The sequence below is a fragment of the Fundulus heteroclitus genome, chromosome 6, assembly GCF_011125445.2.
Source record: "Fundulus heteroclitus isolate FHET01 chromosome 6, MU-UCD_Fhet_4.1, whole genome shotgun sequence".
NCBI lineage: Eukaryota > Metazoa > Chordata > Actinopteri > Cyprinodontiformes > Fundulidae > Fundulus > Fundulus heteroclitus.
The window spans coordinates 27,321,929-27,344,160 of record NC_046366.1 but is presented as its reverse complement, the minus strand read 5'-3'; the positions used below and the strand labels follow the sequence as shown (position 1 = coordinate 27,344,160).

Sequence of the window (22,232 nt, the reverse complement as noted above, 5' to 3'; positions counted from 1 at the left end):
AATTTGGACACAATCTTGTGTCCCAATAGAACAATGACCCCAAAGACACACCAAAAATAGTTTTTGAAGTCTGATATTGATTTACTGAATGTCCTCAGCAAAACCCCAATCTCAAGCTTACTGGAAATTACTGTGCCAATCTTAAAGGAGCAATAAGCGCAATTCATTATTTTAGATATAAAAAGAACTAAAAAAATGTTTTCTGAAGAACTAAATGTATCTTTTTAGATGGACTATGGTTAAACGTCATACACTATCTCTCTGTGTTATTCTCCAATCTCTTGTTTACATGGCCGCACATACGTTCACATGAACAGCTGCCCCCTCCCTGCCCATAAAATGCCACCGCCAGGCATAAAATGGCAGAGAGCACGCCCATCGGATCAAAAATTTCTCTTGCTAACAGCATTATAAAGTTATTAGTTATTTACTTCTTCACTAGACATGTTCCTCTGGAAGGTGATGCTGTACTGCTGTTTTTATCCTATGAGCAAATAAGCTCATAGGAGCCAATGGGTGAGCAGGGGAAGTGCTGGAGTGTAGATAGAGAGAGGCGTGGCTTGATACACATCTTGTTTTGATGTACACACAATGCTCAAGCTGCAACTAGTGGTGAAAAATCGCTTATTGCTCCTTTAAAAACTAGGTAAGTGTCAGCAAACCAACCATACAAACATTATGGAGGAGTATATAAAAAAAAAAAGTGAGCCTCGATCTTCATCTTGTGTGGATTAGGGAAAATCCAAGATAAATCCAAACCTGTGAAACCTGTTGGTATTTAAAAGTACTGATGCATTATATGCTGTGAATTCTGGCAAAAAATAAATAAATAAATACAAAGCTCCACAGGCTTGGTCCCATAGGAATGAAACAACATATGGAGGCACATATTTTTCTCCACGCTCTTTTTATTCAGCACGTCGTTCTAAAAACTGCACTAAATGCCCACCGGAGCTGCATTCTGCCTTGGGACCCATTCGAGGTTAGGTCCTCGATGCTCAGCTGGTCACTTTTCTTTGATTCCAAGTCTTAAAAGGTGTTGCACATGTCTTCGGTGCAGCACTTGACTTTTATGTAGGCGTTCATTTCGAGCAATTTGCAGTCAGAGAGAGCTATGCACCTCTGGAAACGGCCAACTAGGGAGAGAAACAAAAAATGAAGAATTGTTTTAGTATAAAAGGAGAACATTCGGCAGTTTAGCAGGTGACGTTTGATAGTTTCGTGTTTTTAACAACGGACAAAAAAAATGAACAAAGCAAAACATTTTTTCTTAATTTAACACCCCTGCTTCTTTGCACAACTGGACACATGTAGAAAATTCAAATAATCTAAAAGATCTTCTCTCTATAACTGCTTGGGTGCTGTTTACTATAAGCAGAAGTTCAAACTACTGGACTTTTTGCTGTTATTTTACTTTGAGAAACTCACATGGTTCTCGGGTGAACTTGGCCGCAATGCAAGCATTCTTATTTGGTGCGCAGGTCTCCACTGTGTTCTGACAGGTACCTCCGGCCCGTTGTGGGACGCAGCGACGACAGTCCAGCGTCTCGCCTGAAATCAGAAGATAATATTGGACACTTCAGGCAACTTTTTTTAGGTGTCTAATTATATATTGATGATGGGTTGTTTTTTTTCTTCCGAAATACATCCTGGGAACAAAACATTATGATTGTAGTAATATGAGGTAAGTTTAAATGAAACACATTTGCGGTGACCAACTAAACTTTCTCGCATATTGTTACAACCATACAACCACAGGTATTGTATGCAATAGACCTGGATTTTTTTCTGACAAAAATCTGAAAACTGTGGCGTGCATATACAGTTATCCCCCGACACAACACTTTGTAGACCCCCCTTTGGTGCAATTAAAGCTGCAAATCTTTTGGGGTATGTCTCTAGCATCTCTTCCACTCGAGACAGGGATATTTTTAAATGTTCTTCTTTGTAAAAAATAATCTTTTCATTTTCACATGGTGGATTGAAGTGTTTTGTCAGATTTTCAAAGCTTGGGAAGTTGTTTCATGACCTAAAAGCACTTTAAATCTCTTTACATATTTAACCCTAGCATGTCTAATGGGTTTCTTGGTCTTCATGATGCTGTTTATTCACTAATGTTTTTTTAACAACATTAGCCTTTGCAGAACAATGGTCCACATAGGCCGACTATTAATAAAAAGGTGGGTTATGGAGGCAACTGATTGAACCGAGTTCTTGTGTAGGGGTTTCAAAGTAAAGAAGGCAGATCAAATATGTATGCCTCACTTTTTAGAATTTCTTCTTTTTTTTTTGGTAAGAAAAATTAGAAAACTTATCATTTTCCTTCCACTTTCCAAATACGCACAACTTTTTTGTGTGTCTATCGCTTTAAATCCCAACAAAATTCATTGGTGTTTTTGTAAAAACATGAAGAACGTGGCAAAGTTCAAGGAGGGGAAATCCTTGTGCAAGGCCGTGTATGCTGATGTTGTAATTTATTGCAGATAGATAGGTCCTCCTGTTGCACCGCAGCAGAAGTTTGTGTTTGTCCAGTGGAGAATTAGTGACAGACTCACCAGCTATAAACAGCAGGGCGAGGGTTAAAGCCAGGACCAACAACTTCATTGTTCTGCTCTGCAACGACGCCTGTTCCAGACAAACAACACATAATATAAACAGCAATTCAAAATTACAGATTTGATGGCAAAATGATGACAATAACAACAATAATCAAGAAAAATCAAACAATATGACGAGTTGCTGTCAGAAGTGAGTAGATTGTTTCAGAAGTGAGTAGATTCCTGTTTCACACGGTTCAAAGTACTCCAAGTAATAAATTGATGTTTGAAAGCAGTTTTACATTCAGATTAAAATGCTTGTATTAATCCAAATTGATCCACATACCTCACTGGTTTGTCTGCCTCGGTTTCTGTCAACGACTGAGGTGCGTTCAGTGACCTTTCCTCTTTTTATACTTCTCCATACTTGGTCCTGCCATGGCAACGCCCCATTAGGCGCAGCATCTCTGTTAAGTCTGTGTGCTTAGCTCCTCACTGACCCTGGGTACACCGTGTCCAGGGTTTTCCAGATGCTTTACGCAAGAGCAGTCGGCTCCTGGTTCAGTGTGAGGTTGCCGCAGATAACAATGTGTGCATTCATCTCAGACGCAAATAAAGGTGTAATAAGATTAATGCGATGTATGTCAAAGGCACAACGTATTTGCTTTGGGTGGATTATGGCAGACCTAGAGGAGCTGGCTCACCATTAGAGGAAATATCACTGCATGCATGGGGTGCGCCTGTGTGAAAATGTGACAAGAGGCTCATGCTCAGGGGTTTAAGTGATAGCTTTACTAAATGCCAAACTTTGTTTTCACTTGCTAAACTAAAAAAAAAAAAAGTCAACCCAAGAGCAATTAGAGAATGTAAAATAATTTGGCAATATGCTGCAAAATCCATCTAAAATGGAGGAAAAAGAAAAGAAACTTAAAGCAGACCTGATAAACATCTGGTTGCTTCCTCCAAACCAGCAGGGGGCCCTCAAGAGAAGTAAAATTCACACAAGTCAATTTATAAATACGAACGTATATGTTTAGTAAGGTTAGTAAAATTAATGGAACTTGTGATCTTTGGTACTTAGATGTCATCAGTGGAGTCGTGCTCCAAAGAGTTCAAATATTTTCTTGTTCTTAACAGCGTAATCTACGAGAGCTTAGGAGTAAACTGCTAAAAACTGTAGTAACGTCGGGAAAAAATATAGGCCTAAAACCTAGATTATGTAGCAGAATTTCTAAAGAATAAGATACAAATTAGGGTCCATTCTGTGAATTATAAAGATTTGCCTCCCTTTCTCAACCACTATTGATTAACTTTAAATGACTGACTCCAAAAGATACAACAAAACCCGCTAAAATATGTGTTTTTGAACATGTTCACTTTACCGAAAGTAGTATCAAAATGTAAATAATGTGTCATGTCCTGGAAAGCTGTGCTCACTTTTATATAGTGGGTGTAGCCGATCTGCTGGCAGGCCTCCACACCTGAGCTTCATCTCCTCAGACTAGTGGCATTATGACAGGATCTGGCAGATGCCCCTTCCTGGTCTGATGGTCAGCTCTGTTTGTGGTAGCCTGTTTTCCAATGGATGCTCAGAACTCGTTCGGGAAACTTAAAGACAAACTTTCAGTACATACCTTGATGCCTGGTTTCCTCCACGGACTTCGTAGCCTCACCCCTGCCTGCCCACCAGCACAACCCCCAGACTGGAGCATACAAACCTGGAAAAACACAAACCACCCACCTTGCTCCATCATTCATTGCCAGCATCTCTCTCTTCTGTCGGCAAACCAAGAAATGAATAAGATTTCAACTCAATCATTCAACTCATACTGCATTTGCACCTACACTAACGCCTCTCTCTTTCTCCTCCTGGAGAAATTCCTGGCCCAATAACCTTCCCTCGGGATCCTCAGGAAAAAAAAAAAAACATTATTATTTGTCCAATAAACTTGCACAATCCATGAAATTATGACATGTAACTGAAAAAACAACACATTGGTTGTTCAATCAATGTTAACGACTGTGCAATGCTGCTAATGTTACTTTCTAGTTGTAAAGTCTAAATCATAAACATTTAGATGCTATCCAGCTGTGTGTGCGTGCGTGTGTGCGTCATTTTCAAGTTTTTGTTTCTTTTATATAAAAAAAAATCTATTCTGACAAACACAGCTGGGTAAAGAATGGATTTCCACTGAAGGTCCTCAAAAGTTGGATTTTAAAAAGCTGTTTCATCGTCACCAGAACAATTGCTTGATCAGCTAACAATTAATAAAAAACCTTGGGACGCGAGCAGACCGGTTTGACAGCAGCCTGTGCATTAGTAAACTAAAACATTCGAGTTTACTCGTTTACAGGCACAACAGGCTGCATCTGCGTCACGCAGCAAGGACGACAAGCTGCGACAACTAAAAAGTCCCAGGGACAACAAGTGGGTAAGGAAAAAGAAAAGCGCACTTAATAGCAAATCAACGCGTGCCTCTAACTGGAGGCTTTGCTTTTTCCCTGTATGCCTGCAATATATGTGGAGTAACATTCATGTCTGCATGTTCCTTTAAGGATGTGGGAGGCAGAGAGTGTCTGGACTAAAGGTTTATAGGTGGTTGCAGATGCAGTGGCGGAGAGCCCTCCAACAGGACCATAACCACTGATGACACAGCAAGTGGAAATGGGACTAAGGTTCAGCAAGCAATACACCAACCCCACAGTAAGCACACAATGCCGTCCCGCCAAACCAACCACTCCCCTCAGCTATAGCCGAATAAAGGGCCCCGACATCACAGCCAACAGACTCAGCGTCCACCTAGAAAGCCCGCATAGCCAAGAAACAACCCAAGCAGGAACCTGGACAGCCTGTTCCCTGCAGGAGTCTATTGCCTCTTTTCCATGTCGACACATCGGTTCGGTACAGGTCGGCTTGGTTCGGTTCTAAACGGGTGGTTGTCCATCACAACTGAGCACCAGGCCAATGTGGGCACGTGTCAGACACGTCTTTTATCGGCCGCCAAGCACAAAAATGTGTACCCCTCCGCGTTGTACCACGGTGCCAGACGATATTCCCGGTAGCTGCTTTGGCTGCTGTGTATTTTTTTTAAATATGGTGGGTCTGATTGTAGCGAATCAGCGACCGACAGTCTTCTGATGTTGCGTCTTCGGGCAGACTCACTGTGCTTGGGACCACATCGAAGCTGGTACTAAAAATAGTAACAGTTCCAACTGTAACTGATGGAAAAGCCGAAAAAGACCTGCAGCGAACCATCCAAGCCCCCACAAACACCCCCCCCCACACAATGGCCCCCTCCCCCTTCTGGACAGGTCATAAGTGGAACCTAAGAACCTAAGCCAGACCACGAGACGGCAGCCACAGCACCCCCTGAATTGACACAGACTGAAAGCACCCAAGTATGGCTCCCAACAACACACACATATAGCCCTACAACCTCCAAACCACACCAGACCTAACCCACAGAGAGAATGAATTCCTTCCAAGAGAGAGGATGCAGGTGAACACAGCAGCACAGAGTTGCCTAGTCAGGCCTGAGCTCAACCTCGACCATCACCCTCGCTCCCCGTACCCCTCGCCTTAACCCTGGTATAGTGTTTCATGTTGTGACTATGAGGCTTTATCCCAGATTTTTAACGGGTCAAGGTCTAAATTTATCCGGAATCCTCTGTGGATCGGTGGAAGAGAAACATCAACACAGAGGGATCCCCAGAAAACAGCCGGTGGGCTATCCGGTTTCAGGGGAGACGTTCAGGCTGCCAAATAAATAGAGCGAGGCTGCCTCGGGAGCAGTCGTTGTGCTGCTTGTCAGACGATGGTTTATTGTTAGTTATCCCTGGCCTCTCACCTCTGCTCCCCTGGGTTGTTTTCCTTTTTCCTGCCCCCCTCGTTTTGGTCGTGTCCCAAATATTACTCTGCAATCCCCCCCCCGACAAAGTCCCACATCACTCCCAAAGCCCAATCAAAGCAGAATCTCGCCCGGTCTATTGTTTTGCCCTCCTCTGGGGGCAAACTCCAATATCAGCAGTGACACATGTAAGAGAAACTGTCCATTTGGCAAAACGTCCAAAGCCCTCCATTGTTGTGCTTTTGTCGCGTCTGCCTCGCAATACCGGCGCTCTCTCCGTCCGCCGTATATATCTGAGAGTCCAAATTTTTCCCCCTCTTGAATTGTGTGAATAGTTTGGAGGACTTTTAACAGTGGAAATGTCTCAGTACTCAGGAAAGGTGAGTACCGCGACCACGATGCAGTCCACCTTTCCAAAACAAACCGCGATCGTCCTTGTCGATCGGCACGTCAAACACATGTTGTGCAAGACATAAAAAAAAAAAAAGACGGAAAAAGTTAAATGTTTGCAGAATGTTTACTTCCCTTGTTAAATGTGGTGAATACAGATTTTGCTCTACGAGGGCAAATGCTTCACGGGCAGGAAGCTGGAGCTCCGCAGCGACTGTGACAACTTTCAGGACCGCGGCTTCATGAACAGGGTCAACTCTGTCCGCGTGGAGAGCGGGGCCTTCGTCTGCTTTGACCACCCTGACTTCAAGGGCCAGCAGTACATTCTGGAGCACGGAGAGTACCCTGAATTCCAGCGCTGGAATGCTCACAACGATCACATGGGCTCCTGCCGGCCAATCCGGATGGTGAGTTTGTGTATGTGTGTGAAGGAGACCCCAGGGAAATATTCGGATGCTTACACCGGCATAAATGCTGCCTCTTTAATTGGACTTTTGTTTCACGCGGAAATCAAAGTCCAATTAAATAAGAGAATGTCACACATGAAAGATGCCAAAAAAAAAAAAAAAGAAAAACATTGATGGAAGGAGCTCAAGAGCACTCCAGCACTTCAGAACCGGAGTTTTTCATATCATCCTACACATCTATAGGTGCACATATAATGTAGGTTCTGTCACGAAACAGGCTCTGTAATTTGCAGAAAGAAAAAAGTCTAACCTTGCTGATGTATGACTCAGCGAGTGTGCACTTATGCCGGTTACCTCCCCAGCACGGAGAGCACTACAGACTGGAGCTGTTCGAGGGAGACAACTTTGCCGGCCAGTGTGTGGAGCTGTGTGACGACTGTCCGTTTCTGCAGGCGCGAGGTCTGACCAAGAACTGTGTCAACTCCATCAAGGTTTATGGAGACGGAGCGTATGTATCTTTGACCCTTTCTTCCCGCCATAAGTCACGCATTATGTTTCACTCCTATGTGTTTGCACTCATCTCTCTCTCTATATATATATATATATATATATATATATATATATATATATATATATATATACATATATATATCCCGTGACCCCATTAGGGATAAAGCGGTTTGGAAAATGGATGGATGGATGGATATGGATATATATATATATATATATATATATATATATATATATATATATATATATATATATATATATATATATATATGTATGTGTAATATATTTGAACTTCTTTTTCAAAAGTTACCTTTCAAAAGAGTTGTTTTCACAATTACTCAGAGAAATGTGCTCTGAGTGAAAACTATAAAATGTTGTAAGCAAATTTCTGTTGATTCAATATCACTGCTGTCCAGAATTTAAACGCTTTCATGAAACTAACATGACCCTGTTCCTCTTGGCTCTTTGCTCTCAGCTCCTTAGGTCCTGTATTTACAAAATGTAAATACAGATACAATACAATGCAATGCAATGATTCCCCCCCCCTCCTTTTAGTGTGACTTTTGGTAATATGAAAATGAATCCCTTTGGAGGATACACAAGTTGAAGCTTTCAAGCACTGGCCGAGACATTAATGACGCTCTCATTCAAATCCGAGAGGTTTAATGCGAACCATTTTGCATTTTTGATGCATTTTATTGTGCACCATAACTATACTACAAGTATTCCCACTAATAATTGAAGAAAACACCATTAGAAGATTTTTACTTTTCCTCTGCAACCTTACATCGTCTGAAAATGACCTGACTTGTGCTATATTTGGCAGAATTAAACATGTTAATTTGCTCTCCTTTACTCCCCGAACAGCTGGGTGTTGTATGAGGAGCCAAACTATCGCGGCCGCATGTACGTCGTGGAGAGGGGAAGCTTCTGCAGCCACAAGGAGTGGCAGGCAGAGAATCCCACTATCCAGTCTGTTCGCAGGGTGGCAAACTACTTCTAAAGCCAACCTCACAGGCAGAACAAGCAACCGCTGAGGAAGTAAACATGCCACGCTGTCAGGCCATGTCTGACCAACTCTGTGGAGCTGTGGAATAATAAAACAGGTGGAAAATGTTTAATGCTGTTGTTGTATCTTTGTCATGGGTTATTCGGAAGCTGAAATAAAACAGTAATCTCGCATCATTTTCACTCGTGCAATTTCTTTTCACCATTTGCCGTGCTCCTTTGCGCGCCGCCCATAGCAAACCGTAACATTTCATTGTGGAAAATGACTTTAGGCCTATGATTCAGGTAATTGCTTCCCATTATAAACCATAAGTAGAAAACCTTAAAGTGCCTGGCTATTCCTGATCCTAATGGATCCATTACCAAGTTATGTGAGATATTCCAAACAGCGCTGGACACAGATTAATAGAGCTATATGGATTTCAGTTTTTCAGAAAGACAATTAAAAAAAAAAAAAACAACATGCTCAATATACAGAAAGTAAAATGTCTCAATTAAAACATAAAGCCTTTTGACACCCACGCAGACAAACGTTTGGCAGTCACCAGGCAACAACAGGGAAATGTGCATTAACTCCACATGCAAGGCATAAATCAAAAGTGAAAGTGGGATATTGCCCAGGTCAACAGTGTCGGTGCACCCGCCCAGGGGAGCTCTGCTACCACCTAGTGTCATTTATCTATTTTAATGCTCCCCTCACCTCGGGGCTCTCGAAGGGGACTGACACAAACTCACAAACAGGTACACTGTGGCATGAAATTCCAAGCCAGAAAGCAAACCATAGGTTGCAACCCAACAATTTTCTGTACAGGTTGTATGTTTTTTTTAACTGTATTATGAAACAAAAAGTTCTGGTACTCTGCAAATTTTTTTCAGTTTTATTATTATTAATAATAATAATAATAAGGTTAAGCAAAGATGTCAAGCTTTGGTTACAAAAAGCAGATGTGACGCTTTTTCTTCGGGTTCTTGCTTGTGCAGTTATGGATTTGACCAATCAATACAGCCATAATCAAGAACTTAGAATATGTGTTCAGATGAGGCTTATTTGCCAGATTTTAAGTACCTTTTAATGAAAACAAACCGTTAAGCAGGTATTAAACAGACTTTTCATTAAGCCCACATTTCTGTATTCTACTAAAATATTATAATCATGATTGTTGAGTTTCTAATGCCTATCATCATAATTGACATAAATAAAGACTTGAAAACCTTATTATTTGTGTTAGTAATCTATATGATGTGTATAATTTTGTGAATAGAGTTACTGAAATAAATAAACTTTTCAATAAAAGTCTAATTTATTAAATGTGGCTATTTCTGTGATGTGCATTACACCATGAAACCTAAGAGCACTATAGCAGCTGTAAAGCACAATGCTGTTGCATCATGACATGGAGCTGTTTAGCTGACAGCGGGGCATTGGAAGAACTGGATGGAATAATTAAGAGAGAGGGTTACCCAAACCACCAAAAATTCACCTTAAAACTAGTTTTGGAAAGCAGAACACAGACCAACAAAAAGCTTCTCGAATGAGCCGGACATCAGTCCTAATGAAAGCTTGTGGAACGTGTTTAGATGCAAAGTCTATGTCATCAAACCAACCAATTTAAATAAGCTCAGAAACTTCTGATAAGATGATGAGTAAAATATACATTCAAAATCCTACCAGACCTTTGTTTAATGCCACAACAAGCAAACCACGGATATGCATCTTGTTAAAGGACATTTAATCAAATATAAATTAAGGTTGGATGTTTAGATTTGGGCCCGTGACAACACATTGGAGCACATGTCTTAGTCGTGTTTTCATCAGCATTTTACCAGCATTTTGATGTATCGTATTATAAAGGTTGATGGAAACAGCAAAATTTGAAATAAAGTCCTCAGTTTCCCAAAATGGTTTTTAAGCTCAGTTGAGGTGTTTTTTGGAAAAAGAGTTAATGTGCAAAACGGGAGATAGAAACACATTTGTGAAGTTCTGATGTAGCGAACATTTACTTCAGATGACTGATCACTGTCAGTAGCTGTGTTTCCATCCAGTTCTCAAGAGAACTTTGAGCAAACTTTTAAAATGTTGCAAAAAAGAAATAGCGCATCAGACGTGTTTCCACTTAATGGTTTGTTGCAAATGAACCAGGCGACGCAAAGCATAATGTGGTCATACCACTGTAATAAACAGGAAGTAGAGGTTGCTAAGTAGCACGGACAAAGATCAGTAATGGAGCGAGACTTTGATGAATGTGCTCATTTATTTATTTTTTTCATGGATGACACTAAGAAATGCTCGAGTCTATTTGTTGGTATATTTTTACCTGTTGTTGCTATCAGCTCAGTTTTCTAGCGCTATGGGGATATCAGCGAGGACGCTTGCAGCAGAAACAGCTGATCAGTCTAGTGAGGTAAATGTGTGCTACGTCAGAACTGATTCGACAAATGTGTTTACATCTCCATGTCACTCCCCGATCTGTACCGGTAGCACGATCCGTACCATCAGCTCCTGTGCACATGCGCAAACAGAATGCGGAAATGAAAGCCCTTTCCGACAAAATACTACAGTTCACTTTATAACAACTGACATTATTTTGTGCGAAAAACATATTGTATTAGAAAATTGTTTATTAAACTCGTTGAGTGAGCTGTAAAGTATTAAGGCTGTCAATGAGCCCTATGGTGGACCCATCACAGACAGAGAAGACCTTGTTGTTACGGCAGCTACATCGTTTGTTTCTTGCAAAAACATAGCTGCAGGTAACGAAAGACTGCAACGGATCCATTATGTGATCAACACTGTTGATGTGCCTAGTAAAGTACGGAGAAAATTAAATATTCAAATAAACTTAAGTTTTTGCTCTGTGTAATGTGATCATTGCACATGCTCAGAGCAGTCAAAGCGACAATTGAAATGCGATTAAAAATTTTTTTTTCTGTATTTTTGTTATTCCCTTTAAAACATGCAACATTCACATAGTTACAACGAAATACAACAAGAAAAATTCCATCCGAAATCAGATTAAAAGACAAAAAGCCAGAAAACGAAAAATTGCGTCCCCAGAGGTTATTCTGTTTGCACATGAGCAAAAGAGTTGAGGGTACGGATCGTGTTTCCGGTACAGATTGGGTAGGGACACTCCTCTTTAGCTCATTTACTGTTTTTTTGAAAAAGTCAAAAACTACCTCAAGCGAGCGCAAAAACGAAATTCTACAAAATTTGAATTAATTCTAATTTTCCGTTTCCATCAACCTTTTCTAATGCGATACTTCAAAATGCACATAAAAATAAAAAAAACTTTGATGCAAATGTGACTACTGTCCATATCTTCCCCGATATCCCCACAGAACTTTATTGCTTTCTCAATGTCTCCGGACTGCTAGCAACATTGGCAATGCTACTCGACATGACAGAACAATTACAACTTGTCCGATCGCAACACATTCCTGAAAACCTCTCTCCTTTGTTTAGATGTGCGGTCCATGCTAGTTTGCAACCTCTACTTCCTGTTTATTACAGCCATGCGTAACGTCAACAACGCCTTGCGTAGCCTGGTTAATTTGCTCCGAACCAGTACATGGAAAGACGCCCAGTTCGCATTTTCTTTTTAGCAACATTTTGGAAATTTGCTCAGAAGTCACATGACAACTGGATGGAAGCGTGGCTTATGACTGGCTGTGAAAATAAACAATGCAAAACTCTATTGGCACAGATGATGGTGAATGTGAAGTGTGATGCCTCCCCATGTCATGTTGCCCTGGGCAGTGGGCCACGTCTACGGTGACTGAGGATAACACTTAAAGATTATTTCATTGGTTTCATACAGATAATAAAAAAAAAATTCTAAATAAAATGTAAATATCCATGAATTACCTGCCCTCGTAAAGGGACCAGATAGTAAAGACACGTGGCCGTTTTTGCAAACCCAACATTTTGTGTAGTTTTAATTAGTCAAACAGCAGTGGGCCGCAACGCTGAAAAGATGCCCTTGTTAGGTCCCAGCTGTGCCTCTTTATCACAGCGACCTAACATGGACGGCCCGGTGCCATATTGGCATGAGCTAACACACAGCGGGCCGACATCTCAGAATCTGCTGAGTGACAACTCCCTTACAAGGAAAAAGCCTTTCAGCTCTCTGCCTGCCAGCTCCGAGGGACATCAAAGCAGCATCAGTCTCCGACCCCCGGCTCACCTCAATATTCAAACATGGAGCATTGCTGTGCAGCCGAGGCACTTTGATCCCAAGCACCTTCAAGGACACTGTGTTCAAATAGGCACACAACTTACGGTTATCTTGACTAAATGGGGTAAATATGCATAGCCTGGTGACTGTAAATAAATCCATGATGTAGGAAATCTACTCATAAAGGTAGAGTAAGTGCGGGGAGTTTACTGCCTCAGATTGTCTCACTTTAAAGTTACCACCGTGGTCCACAACATAATGGTGTTATGTTGCTATTAGCTGAAAATAAGAAACGTTCCCAAAACCAAAAAAAAAAAAAAAAAAAAATAGATTTACTGCTACATCTAGATGCTAATGAAAAATTCTGATATTCTTGATGCCTAATAGTCCTATGCATCTATCAATGGTGCTACAGAAAACATTTTTTTTTAAAAGGTATTCACTTAGTACCTTGACTAGCTAGTATCCTGCTTCCAAAGCTCACAGCAGGCACACAGAACCTTTTGCTTCTGCAGACTCAGATGCAGACTTTTAAAAAAAAAAAAAAATTTTATCTTCGTCGGGCAGAGGGATTCCTTTGCTCATACGGTTTCACCGAGCAGTACCGCTAATTTCATTGAGGCTACAGATATTTATACGTGGCTGAAGCTCTCATTTAAACCCCTTTTCGACTTATAACTCCCATGTACACTGCAAAAACTGATCTAAAAATAAGTAAAAAGTTCTTAAAATTTGTGCATTTGTCCTTGATTTTAGCAGGTAAATAAGATTATCTGCCAATGGAATGAGTATTTTGACCCCTTAAAATAAGATAATTAGACATCCTGCACTTGAAATAAGATGATTGAGATGCATTGTTCCTATTTTAAGTGCAAAATTCTTATTCCATTGGCAAATCATCTTATTTACCTGCTCAAATCAAGGACAAATATTTTAAGAACATTTTACTTATTTCTAGTTCGATTTTTGCAGTGTAAGTAAAAAACAAAAACAAAAAACCTCATGCAGAAATTAGAAATGCCAGGAAAGCGCAAACTGACATTCAGGCAGCTGAATTCGCTTTAGGATGAAGGAGCTTATTTGATCCTGTTTTTAGTCGGGACGCTGCGGTAACACCATCAACCTGTCGGATGAGGCCGTGTTGTTACTCGTTTGAGGTTAACGCGAAGCGACAGCTGTGATACAATAGCTGCTATTACCGCGCAGCGCACGTGTTCTGTTTCTGTTGTTAAACATGCGAGCTGTACATGGCTGTGCAGAGACAACGGGACACATTCTGGATAGCACCACGGGCAAAGCTGAGTTCATCGTCATGAAAGAAAAACACCACTTGTTGAATCAAAGTCCAACCAGAATTACTACACCCTAATGCAGCAGCAGCATCCTCCTCATGCCTGATGGAGGATAATATTAAAACATAAGGGTTGCATCCTTACGATGAAGGTGGCCTTCCAAATTACGATGTGCGAAGCTGAATGTTAAGACGATAGAGGCATTAACACTCCTTGCACTTTATTTTTGCATGCTGTCGTGTTACTCCACCTAATTTCAATGCATTTTACTGTTTTGTTTTTTTTTTTAGACAAACCAACACAAAGTTGATCATAGTGTAAACCAGAAGCAAAAGGATACACAGTCTTCTAATTGGCTGTGTGTTTAAGGTTGCCGTGCTTCTGGAGGGTAAACCGTCATCTGGGTCTCAAGTCTTTTGATTTAATCCCTGCAACATTTAGATGTGTCCTCGCTCCACCACAGCCTATTCGAATGGATAAAAATAATTTCTCGGCATCTCACCTAACTCTGCAGAGGCCGACTAATGAGCCATTTCATTGCGTTCGGGTCCACCGAAGAAGGTCACCATCTAAAAATGAGAAGACACCAGCCCTTGAGACTGACTATGGACACCTCTGCTCAAGGCTGAAGGCTTTTCGACTGGTCAGTACGACTAGAAAGGCAACATTTATCACCACACATTTTCATATCAGCTCTGAAGCCCAGATTTGTTAACCTGACCTTAGCCAGATGGATGTCGCTCCGCCTAGCTTCACTCACATCCATCTGGGACCTCTCCCATAGAGAGTGATTTCTCCAACCAATTTTGTTGTCCAGCCAATCAGGACGCAGGGCTGGCGTTTCATAGATGTGACGTAGTGGAGAAGCGACCGTGACGTGAGACTGTTTTGATTCAGACAACAATAGCGGCTCACATCGAGGAAGCAAGCGTTAACATTGATGCTGCTATTTCTTCCGTGTTGTCCAATCTACCTAATATTGTTTCATTAAAAGAACATCAGAGAACGGCTCTGAAGGCTTTTGTTGGTGGAAACCATGTTTTCGCCCTTCTCCCGACCGGATTTGGCAAGTTTTGTTTTCCGGGTTGCGCCCGTGGCGGAGCGGTTAGCGTGAACCATGTTAGGAGGCCTTTAGTCCTCAACGTGGTCGGCCCGGAATCGACTCCGACCCGCGGCGCTTTGCCGCCTGTCTTCCCCCCTCTTCCTGTCAGCTCACTGTCAATAAAACGCGTGCCACTAGAGCCGCAAACACATAAACACTGCGTCGCTCTCACAGTGTCACAGGTTAGCTTCGTGTGAGTGGTTTAAATAGCACGTCGATAAAAATGACAAACAAGTGGCTTATCCAATCATATGCAATGATTTTTGATAAGGCCCAGCCTTCTGAAACGCCATTCCTATGGATCTGTTCCAGATGGATGAGTGGAGCTAGGCGGAGCAAAAATACATCTGGCTAGGGCCAGGTTACAGATTTGTAGTGTATGACTAATAATTTTGCCTCTAATTTTGCCCTTAGCCCTTGATAGCTTTCGTTCGGGTGGATGGACAGGCATGTCTTACCAGAGTTAAAATCAAAGACAGAATTTGAAATCAGAAATAGTTTTATTAATATCCATAGGGAAATCCAGCTTGCCATCAAAGTTCCAGAAATAAGAAGAAATATGTCTAAAGGTCCAAAGCAAAATCTACTAAAATTAAACAAAAATTAACAATAGACTAAAATAGGACAAACATATACATCAATAGCAATTTAGGGTATTTTTTATATACATCCAATTTGGCTCTAAATAAAGCATACATAGTGAAATAGTGTTTCACAGAGCATTTATAAGGTGGCGTTATACAGCTTGACTGTCAGAGATAGGACTGACTTCCTGTGTCTCTCAGTTGCGCAGCGTGGACATATGAGCCATTAGTAGAGGACAGTCTATGTCAGGATCCCCAGGGGTGTGATTACTTTTGTTAGCTCTCTGGGAATCCTGCAGTCTGTTTATGTGCACTTCTGCATTGTTCACCCCTAGATCCTCGTTTTTGTCACCTGTTTAGCTTTCTGTTTGTATCAGTGTTAAATCTCATTTTAGTGGTTCTCTTAGATCTGCTCCTCCTTAAGCTTAGTTAGGTTTTTGCCCTCAGATCTGGCCATTCTCATACTTCCCCTTTTAGAGTCAGTCCTCCCTCTGCTTCTGCCAGTTCTCTGCCCACCTTTCCCTCCACTGATTATATCTTACTCGTGTCACCTGTCTGTAATCAGCGCCACCTGTCACTGCTACGTTTCCCTTCCTATATTTATATTGTTAGCCCAGTCATTACCAATTGTCAGGTCCTCCCTCTTCATCCCTAAAACAACCCAGTTCTGCTTTCATCCGCTATGTTCCTGATTCCGGTCATCTGTGTTATTTTTTTTGTAAGCCTTCTTTAATTAAATAATCATGCGCTTACCGTAGCTCTTGTCTGTGTTCTGGTCCAACCACAACCTTGACCGTCTAAGATTGTCTGGGCAGTGGCGTCCTCCTCGGCACCACTGTCAAAGAGTCCAGTTCCCCACCTACAACATGGCTGGCCTTCCTAATGATCTTATTGACTCTGTTCCTCTCCACTGTCGCTTCATGCATGCTCAGTATGAGGGATTGCTGCAAAGCCATCAACAACGCAGACGACTCTCCCTGTGGCTCTACGCTCTTTCAGGAGGAGTGAATGCTGCTTGTCAAGACTTGATAAAATCTGCTGGGTTTCCTTAGATAGGAAACTTTTTGACCAATCTGTCTGATTTGATTGAATTTGACTTTGTAAGGTGCCTTGAGATGACGTGTGTTGTGTATTTGCGTTATATAAATAACATTTAATTGAACTGAAAAATTTAATCGTTAGTGTCCTTTACCCTCAAGCCCTAGCAAACAGTTTACCATTGTTCTGGACTCTTTCCACTCTTAGATAATGGACTGAACAGTGCTCTGTGGGATGTTCAAAATTTAGGATATTGCTTGCATGGGAAATGCTGGAGATAGGCACCAGCACCCCGTGAACCCCATGAGGGATTAAGTGGGTCAGAAAATGGATGGATGGATAGTTAGCATGGGATTTTATTTAGGGGTATCACCATTAAGAGTGTTGAACACTAATGCACTCTAAGCTTGTCCCACTTTTTTTTGTTTTTGAACATTTTCTGAACAAGTATCATATTTCTATCTCTTCATAGACATACAAAATCCCAACAAACAAATTGAAGTTTTTGGTTATAAAGTGACGAAACAAAATATGTAGGAACATTTTGCAATACATTCTAATTCCTTGTGGGGGACGTATGCATGATGATGAGACATCTTCATAATCATTCTTGGACTCCTGTTATGTTTGCTTCACTCATAAATATGAAATTATGGCACATTCTATATAAATATTATCAACATGGATCAATCTTAATACTGAACCATTAACTTATTCAAGGTAGGTTTAAATGAACTGCCATTGTCAGACAGATCACTTTGGAGGAATTTCAGGTAAAGCTTTTTGTCCATGTATTGCAGCTCTCATTCTTAATATTAATATTCTAGATTGTAACTTTGCTCAACTGAATAATTTGCATTAGTTTTTGGTTTTAGTCTAAAATCTTTATTTGGGTTTCAGTCGTCATCCCAGTTTGTTGAAATGAATGGTGCCTTGTTGATATTTTTCACATTTTAAGTGTGATCAACGATGATATCATATTATATTATATTATATTATACCTTAGATATTATTTCTTACCAGTATTTTTATGACATACTTTTTTTCCTGCTTGCTTGATTTTTTTGTTCTGGGAATGTCACACCCTGGTGATTAAGGCCATCAGACCTTTAATGAGGAATCATGTGCTTTCTCCTCCAGCTGTCCTGAAAACACAACATCTATCTTTACAAGGTTTCGCTCGTGACCTCGATCGAGTTACAGGGTCAATACGTGATAGCCTAATGAGGAAATGCTTTGTCTTGAGTTACACTCAACAGAACTAGTTTAAAGCTGATTACCTATGACTAACCCTATTCTGAGGCCATTTGCTGCATGAACCGACTGAGTGTCACTCTAATGCCATTAGTCTAGACCTCGCAGAGAAGAAGTGTGAGCAACACCCTAGTGGCATTTTAACAATGTCCTCCTTGATTTTCTATGATGATGGGTTTTATTTTTAACACAAAGGAACTTCGTTTTTTAAAACATGTCTTGAATGTCAGGCTGCGAATTACATTTTGCGACCCTTTATTATCACAGGGTGCAACGTTGATAGAAATTCAGCTCGATTGTTTGCTCTAATAGAGTTGAGGATTTCTCTGTAAATGGTGGATAATAAGCCAAGGTATTCAATTAGTCTGTAAACTTTAACTTTACTCTTACAGAGAAATATTTTTGAAGCTGTTTTTTTTTTTTTGTCTCTCGGGAAGGAGACAATTGCTAATCCGGCTTTCAACATTTTGTTTATTTTTCTTATTTTATTAAACCTCTCTTTAACCTGATCAAATATCCCCTGGCCAAGAAAGACAGCAGCACTCCCCTTAGTGGACGAAAATGACAATAAAACCAGTAAAATATATAAAGTATATCATGTAAAGTCCCACTTCCTCTGTAGAGATGTGACACTGTGTAAGTGTAGAATGTGTTTTATATTTGTCATATTTCATGCCCGCATGAGGGTAAATATGTACGTTAATATGTGTATATGTTGTATATGTATTTGTATATGTGTTTGTGTATTTTCTTTTTCTTTCAATTATTTGTTGTGTTCTTTGTTTTGTTTTTAATGTATATATTTTTTCAGGACCCCAGGAAGAATAGCTGCAGCATAGCTGTAGCTAATGGGGATCCTTTCAATAATAATAATAATAAAAAAAAAAAAACTGGTGTCCAGTTATAGGCTTTAGAGTTGGTGATTCTTGGCTCATTACCGAACATCCTAATCCATTTCTTTTTTTTTTTTTATGTGAGGGTGACAGTTTGGGTTGGATGACTGATTTGTCCTGTTGGGTGCTTGATCACGACAAAGATAAAAAAAAATAAAAAATTAAAAATAGAACAGATGAAAACTGCTTTTGGATCGAATGAGACAGATTGATATTCAACTTTTAGAATAATCTTTCCAAATGCTCTGTCATCAGCTTTTCTAGACTTTCGGGCTCTGCTCAAAGGCCACATCCCTTGCAGGAAACTAAACATTTTAAATGAACTCCACCATTTCTGGTAAGGACATGTTCAAACACGGAGCCAGAGTTACGCCATAAGCATGTAATGTAAATTGTAATGTAATCTTTTGCCGCTATCTTGCCGCTATCTTGGCCAGGACTCCCTTGAAAAAGAGATTGTTAATCTCAATGGGACTTTTCCTGGTTAAATAAAGGAATAATAATAAAAAAATAAAAAATAAAATGTTAATGGCTACAAAAAAAGTGTTTTGGTTGTCATGTGAATTGACAAGTGGACATTCAACCAAATAATAGAGAGGGTGAACAAAATATCTGAGTCCATATGTATATTTTTGACCCTGTGTGGACAGAAAATAAATGCATATGTGCACCCTGGTCCTATTTTAAATGATTTTGATACCATTGTTATTATGATCATTACATTCATGCCCATGATGAGCATCCTGGTAGCGCAATAACACAGATTGTTTTGAACTGTTTTATACAGAAAGGGATTATTTTGAACAAAAGAGCAACAAGCATGAGGTAGAATGATGTGCAAATTAAAAAAAAAAAAAGACAACATTAGCATCAGCAACCAGAAAATGAACAACAGAGGAAGATTAGAACCAGCAATGATTAATGAGCAGTTATTACCCATGGTAAATAAGATTGGATTGTTTGAGGCTGTCACATTAATCAGTGGAAATTGACAGACTATAAAATAATATGAATATTTGTAGCCTGGGAACACTATTGCCACACAGTTTTTTTTGTGTGTTAAAATAAGAAAACCATTTCCAACGTTGTAGTAAGAGCCACAATATAGTTCTGTTTTACCTTTTTTATGTGTCATAAATGTAATGTCTACCACTGTGTAGAGGTGAAATGGGAAAATGGAACGAATGCATTTTAATTAGCATTTATTGTATCATGTTACTCCAAACTGGGGCAGCTATTTATAGCTATGCCACTTATGCATAAAAGATCATTCAGACAGGAAAGAAACTCAAGATTTATCCTAATCTACGACCTGTGACATATTTATTGGAATGAAATAACAAAAAGCTGTAAATTTAGAGTATGCCTTGAAATAGTGTTTTTTTTTTTTAGAATCTGAGTTAAACTATGTTGGATATTTGATTACACTTTAGCCAAAATAGGCTACTACATCTGACATATTAGAATAGATCAGGGCTGGTAGTCACTTTGCTTGTTACTGGGAGGGTGTCTGTTATGCAGTTGTTTTTTTTATGGAAAACACATAAAAAACTTTGAATTAAAGAGGCATTTTATCATTTTCATGGATAAGAATAAATATTTCCTGCTGCTTTTGTATTGCATTAAATGCTAATACAACATTAGCAGCTTTAACATCAAAAACTGAAGGCAATAGCTCTGATTCTAATCAGTTTTTCACAAAAAAGCTAAAGTCATACAGTAGGTAGCTAAAAATGTTTGTCAAAAACTCAGATATGGATGATTGCCATGTGCAAACATATTGGAATGCAATCTGTTTTCTGTTATTCTTGTGGGCTTTTTTAAAGTGTAGAGCATTAAATTACTGTACATTTCTCAATATCAGGGGCCATACATAGAATCCCAATGATTTACATAAATGATCACTTTTTGAAATTGGTGCTTTATATGCAGGGTGCAACTCTGTATCCAATTCTGGATTGATTCGCTATGCAGGGAAAAATTGAAAAGTTGTTGTTAAAGACATTATCCTATCCAGGGAAATTTTTATTTCTACATCAAACAAATGACAGTAAAAACACTGCCAGGATAAAGCATGGAGTTCCCCAGCAGGATTTCATATATATATATATATATATATATATATATATATATATATATATATATATATATATATTTATATATATTTTTTTTTTTTTTTTTTTTTTTAAACAGCAATGAGGCAATAGCCTGCTTCATGTGTATTTGCATAGATGACATCACAAGAGGCACAAGATCTGAGGGGGATAGGTGGCTTTGGTGAAAACTGTGGCGGATGAGTGACCTTTGATCAGTTTTGGGCATAAATCCTGTAGCATTTAAGGCCCATTCGAGGAAAAAAAAAAAGTTTACGGGCGTTTGAAATAGTTGGTATACAGGAAGAAAATGGTGGTAGCAAGGGTTATGTCAGTATGAATAAAGGGCTTCATTTCTTAGGGTTTGTGTCAACTGGCCGAGATGGAGATAAGGACAAAAAATATGGATATACTATATAATACATAATTAAAATAAATCCAAATTATGTTCAAAGTTTTAACATTTTAATGGCTATCTCCAGACCACATGAATAACAAACTAATAAAAGGATTAAACCCATATCTATTTAAGTCAGTAAATGAGTATAAAGTAGCTTGTAAAGCAGTATGAAGGAACCAAATAGGGACACAGATTAGTCAACGGGCAAATTGGAGCGGCTCCTTTGCCGTGCCTCTTATGATGTAGTCAATACAAATGATCACAATGAAGAAATGGCAAGTTTTTTTTTTCTTCATAGTATTACCTTTATAACAGTGGATTTTACCAGGTCCTGGTGTGGTGTGGACCTCATTGCGGAGCTGTGTTGTTATTTCTCGGTGTAGAACACCACATGGTGGCTTTAAACAAATAAAACATTTTATTTTGCTCAGATAGCGACATCAGTGGGTGTAGAATTGGGTAGGCCTACCGACTTTTTATCTAATTTGGATGGATTTACCCCCCCCCCCCCCCCCCCCCCTAAAAAAAAAAAAAAAAAAAAAAAAAAAAAAGTATTTCTAATTGAAACGACTAACATTGTGTCATTGGTCGTTAACTACTTTTAATTATTTTAATTGTTGTAAATTCCGATGTTTTGCTAATTTATTTTAATCCTTTAGTTCAGCCCTTTTTGTGGTTATTTATTAAGATGGTTGGTTTGG

General features: G+C 39.7%; 2 protein-coding genes across 2 annotated transcripts; one reads left to right on the top strand and one right to left on the bottom strand.

The window, feature by feature from the left end:
• Positions 1-896: 896 nt before the first annotated feature.
• On the bottom strand, positions 897-2,999 carry ly97.3 (lymphocyte antigen 97, tandem duplicate 3). Its single transcript, XM_021320904.2, has 4 exons — positions 2,884-2,999; positions 2,556-2,625; positions 1,429-1,551; positions 897-1,136 (listed from the first exon to the last, which is right to left on the bottom strand). The coding sequence occupies exons 2-4, from the start codon at positions 2,602-2,604 to the stop codon at positions 1,030-1,032; spliced, it is 279 nt and encodes a 92-aa protein (XP_021176579.2). The 5' UTR covers positions 2,605-2,625; positions 2,884-2,999; the 3' UTR covers positions 897-1,029.
• A 3,656-nt stretch (positions 3,000-6,655) lies between these two features.
• Positions 6,656-8,877, top strand: LOC105932227 (gamma-crystallin N-A). Its single transcript, XM_012871284.3, has 4 exons — positions 6,656-6,765; positions 6,934-7,182; positions 7,545-7,690; positions 8,560-8,877. Exons 1-4 carry the CDS (start codon positions 6,745-6,747, stop codon positions 8,693-8,695), a joined length of 552 nt encoding a protein of 183 aa, XP_012726738.1. The 5' UTR covers positions 6,656-6,744; the 3' UTR covers positions 8,696-8,877.
• The last annotated feature ends 13,355 nt before the right edge of the window (positions 8,878-22,232 follow it).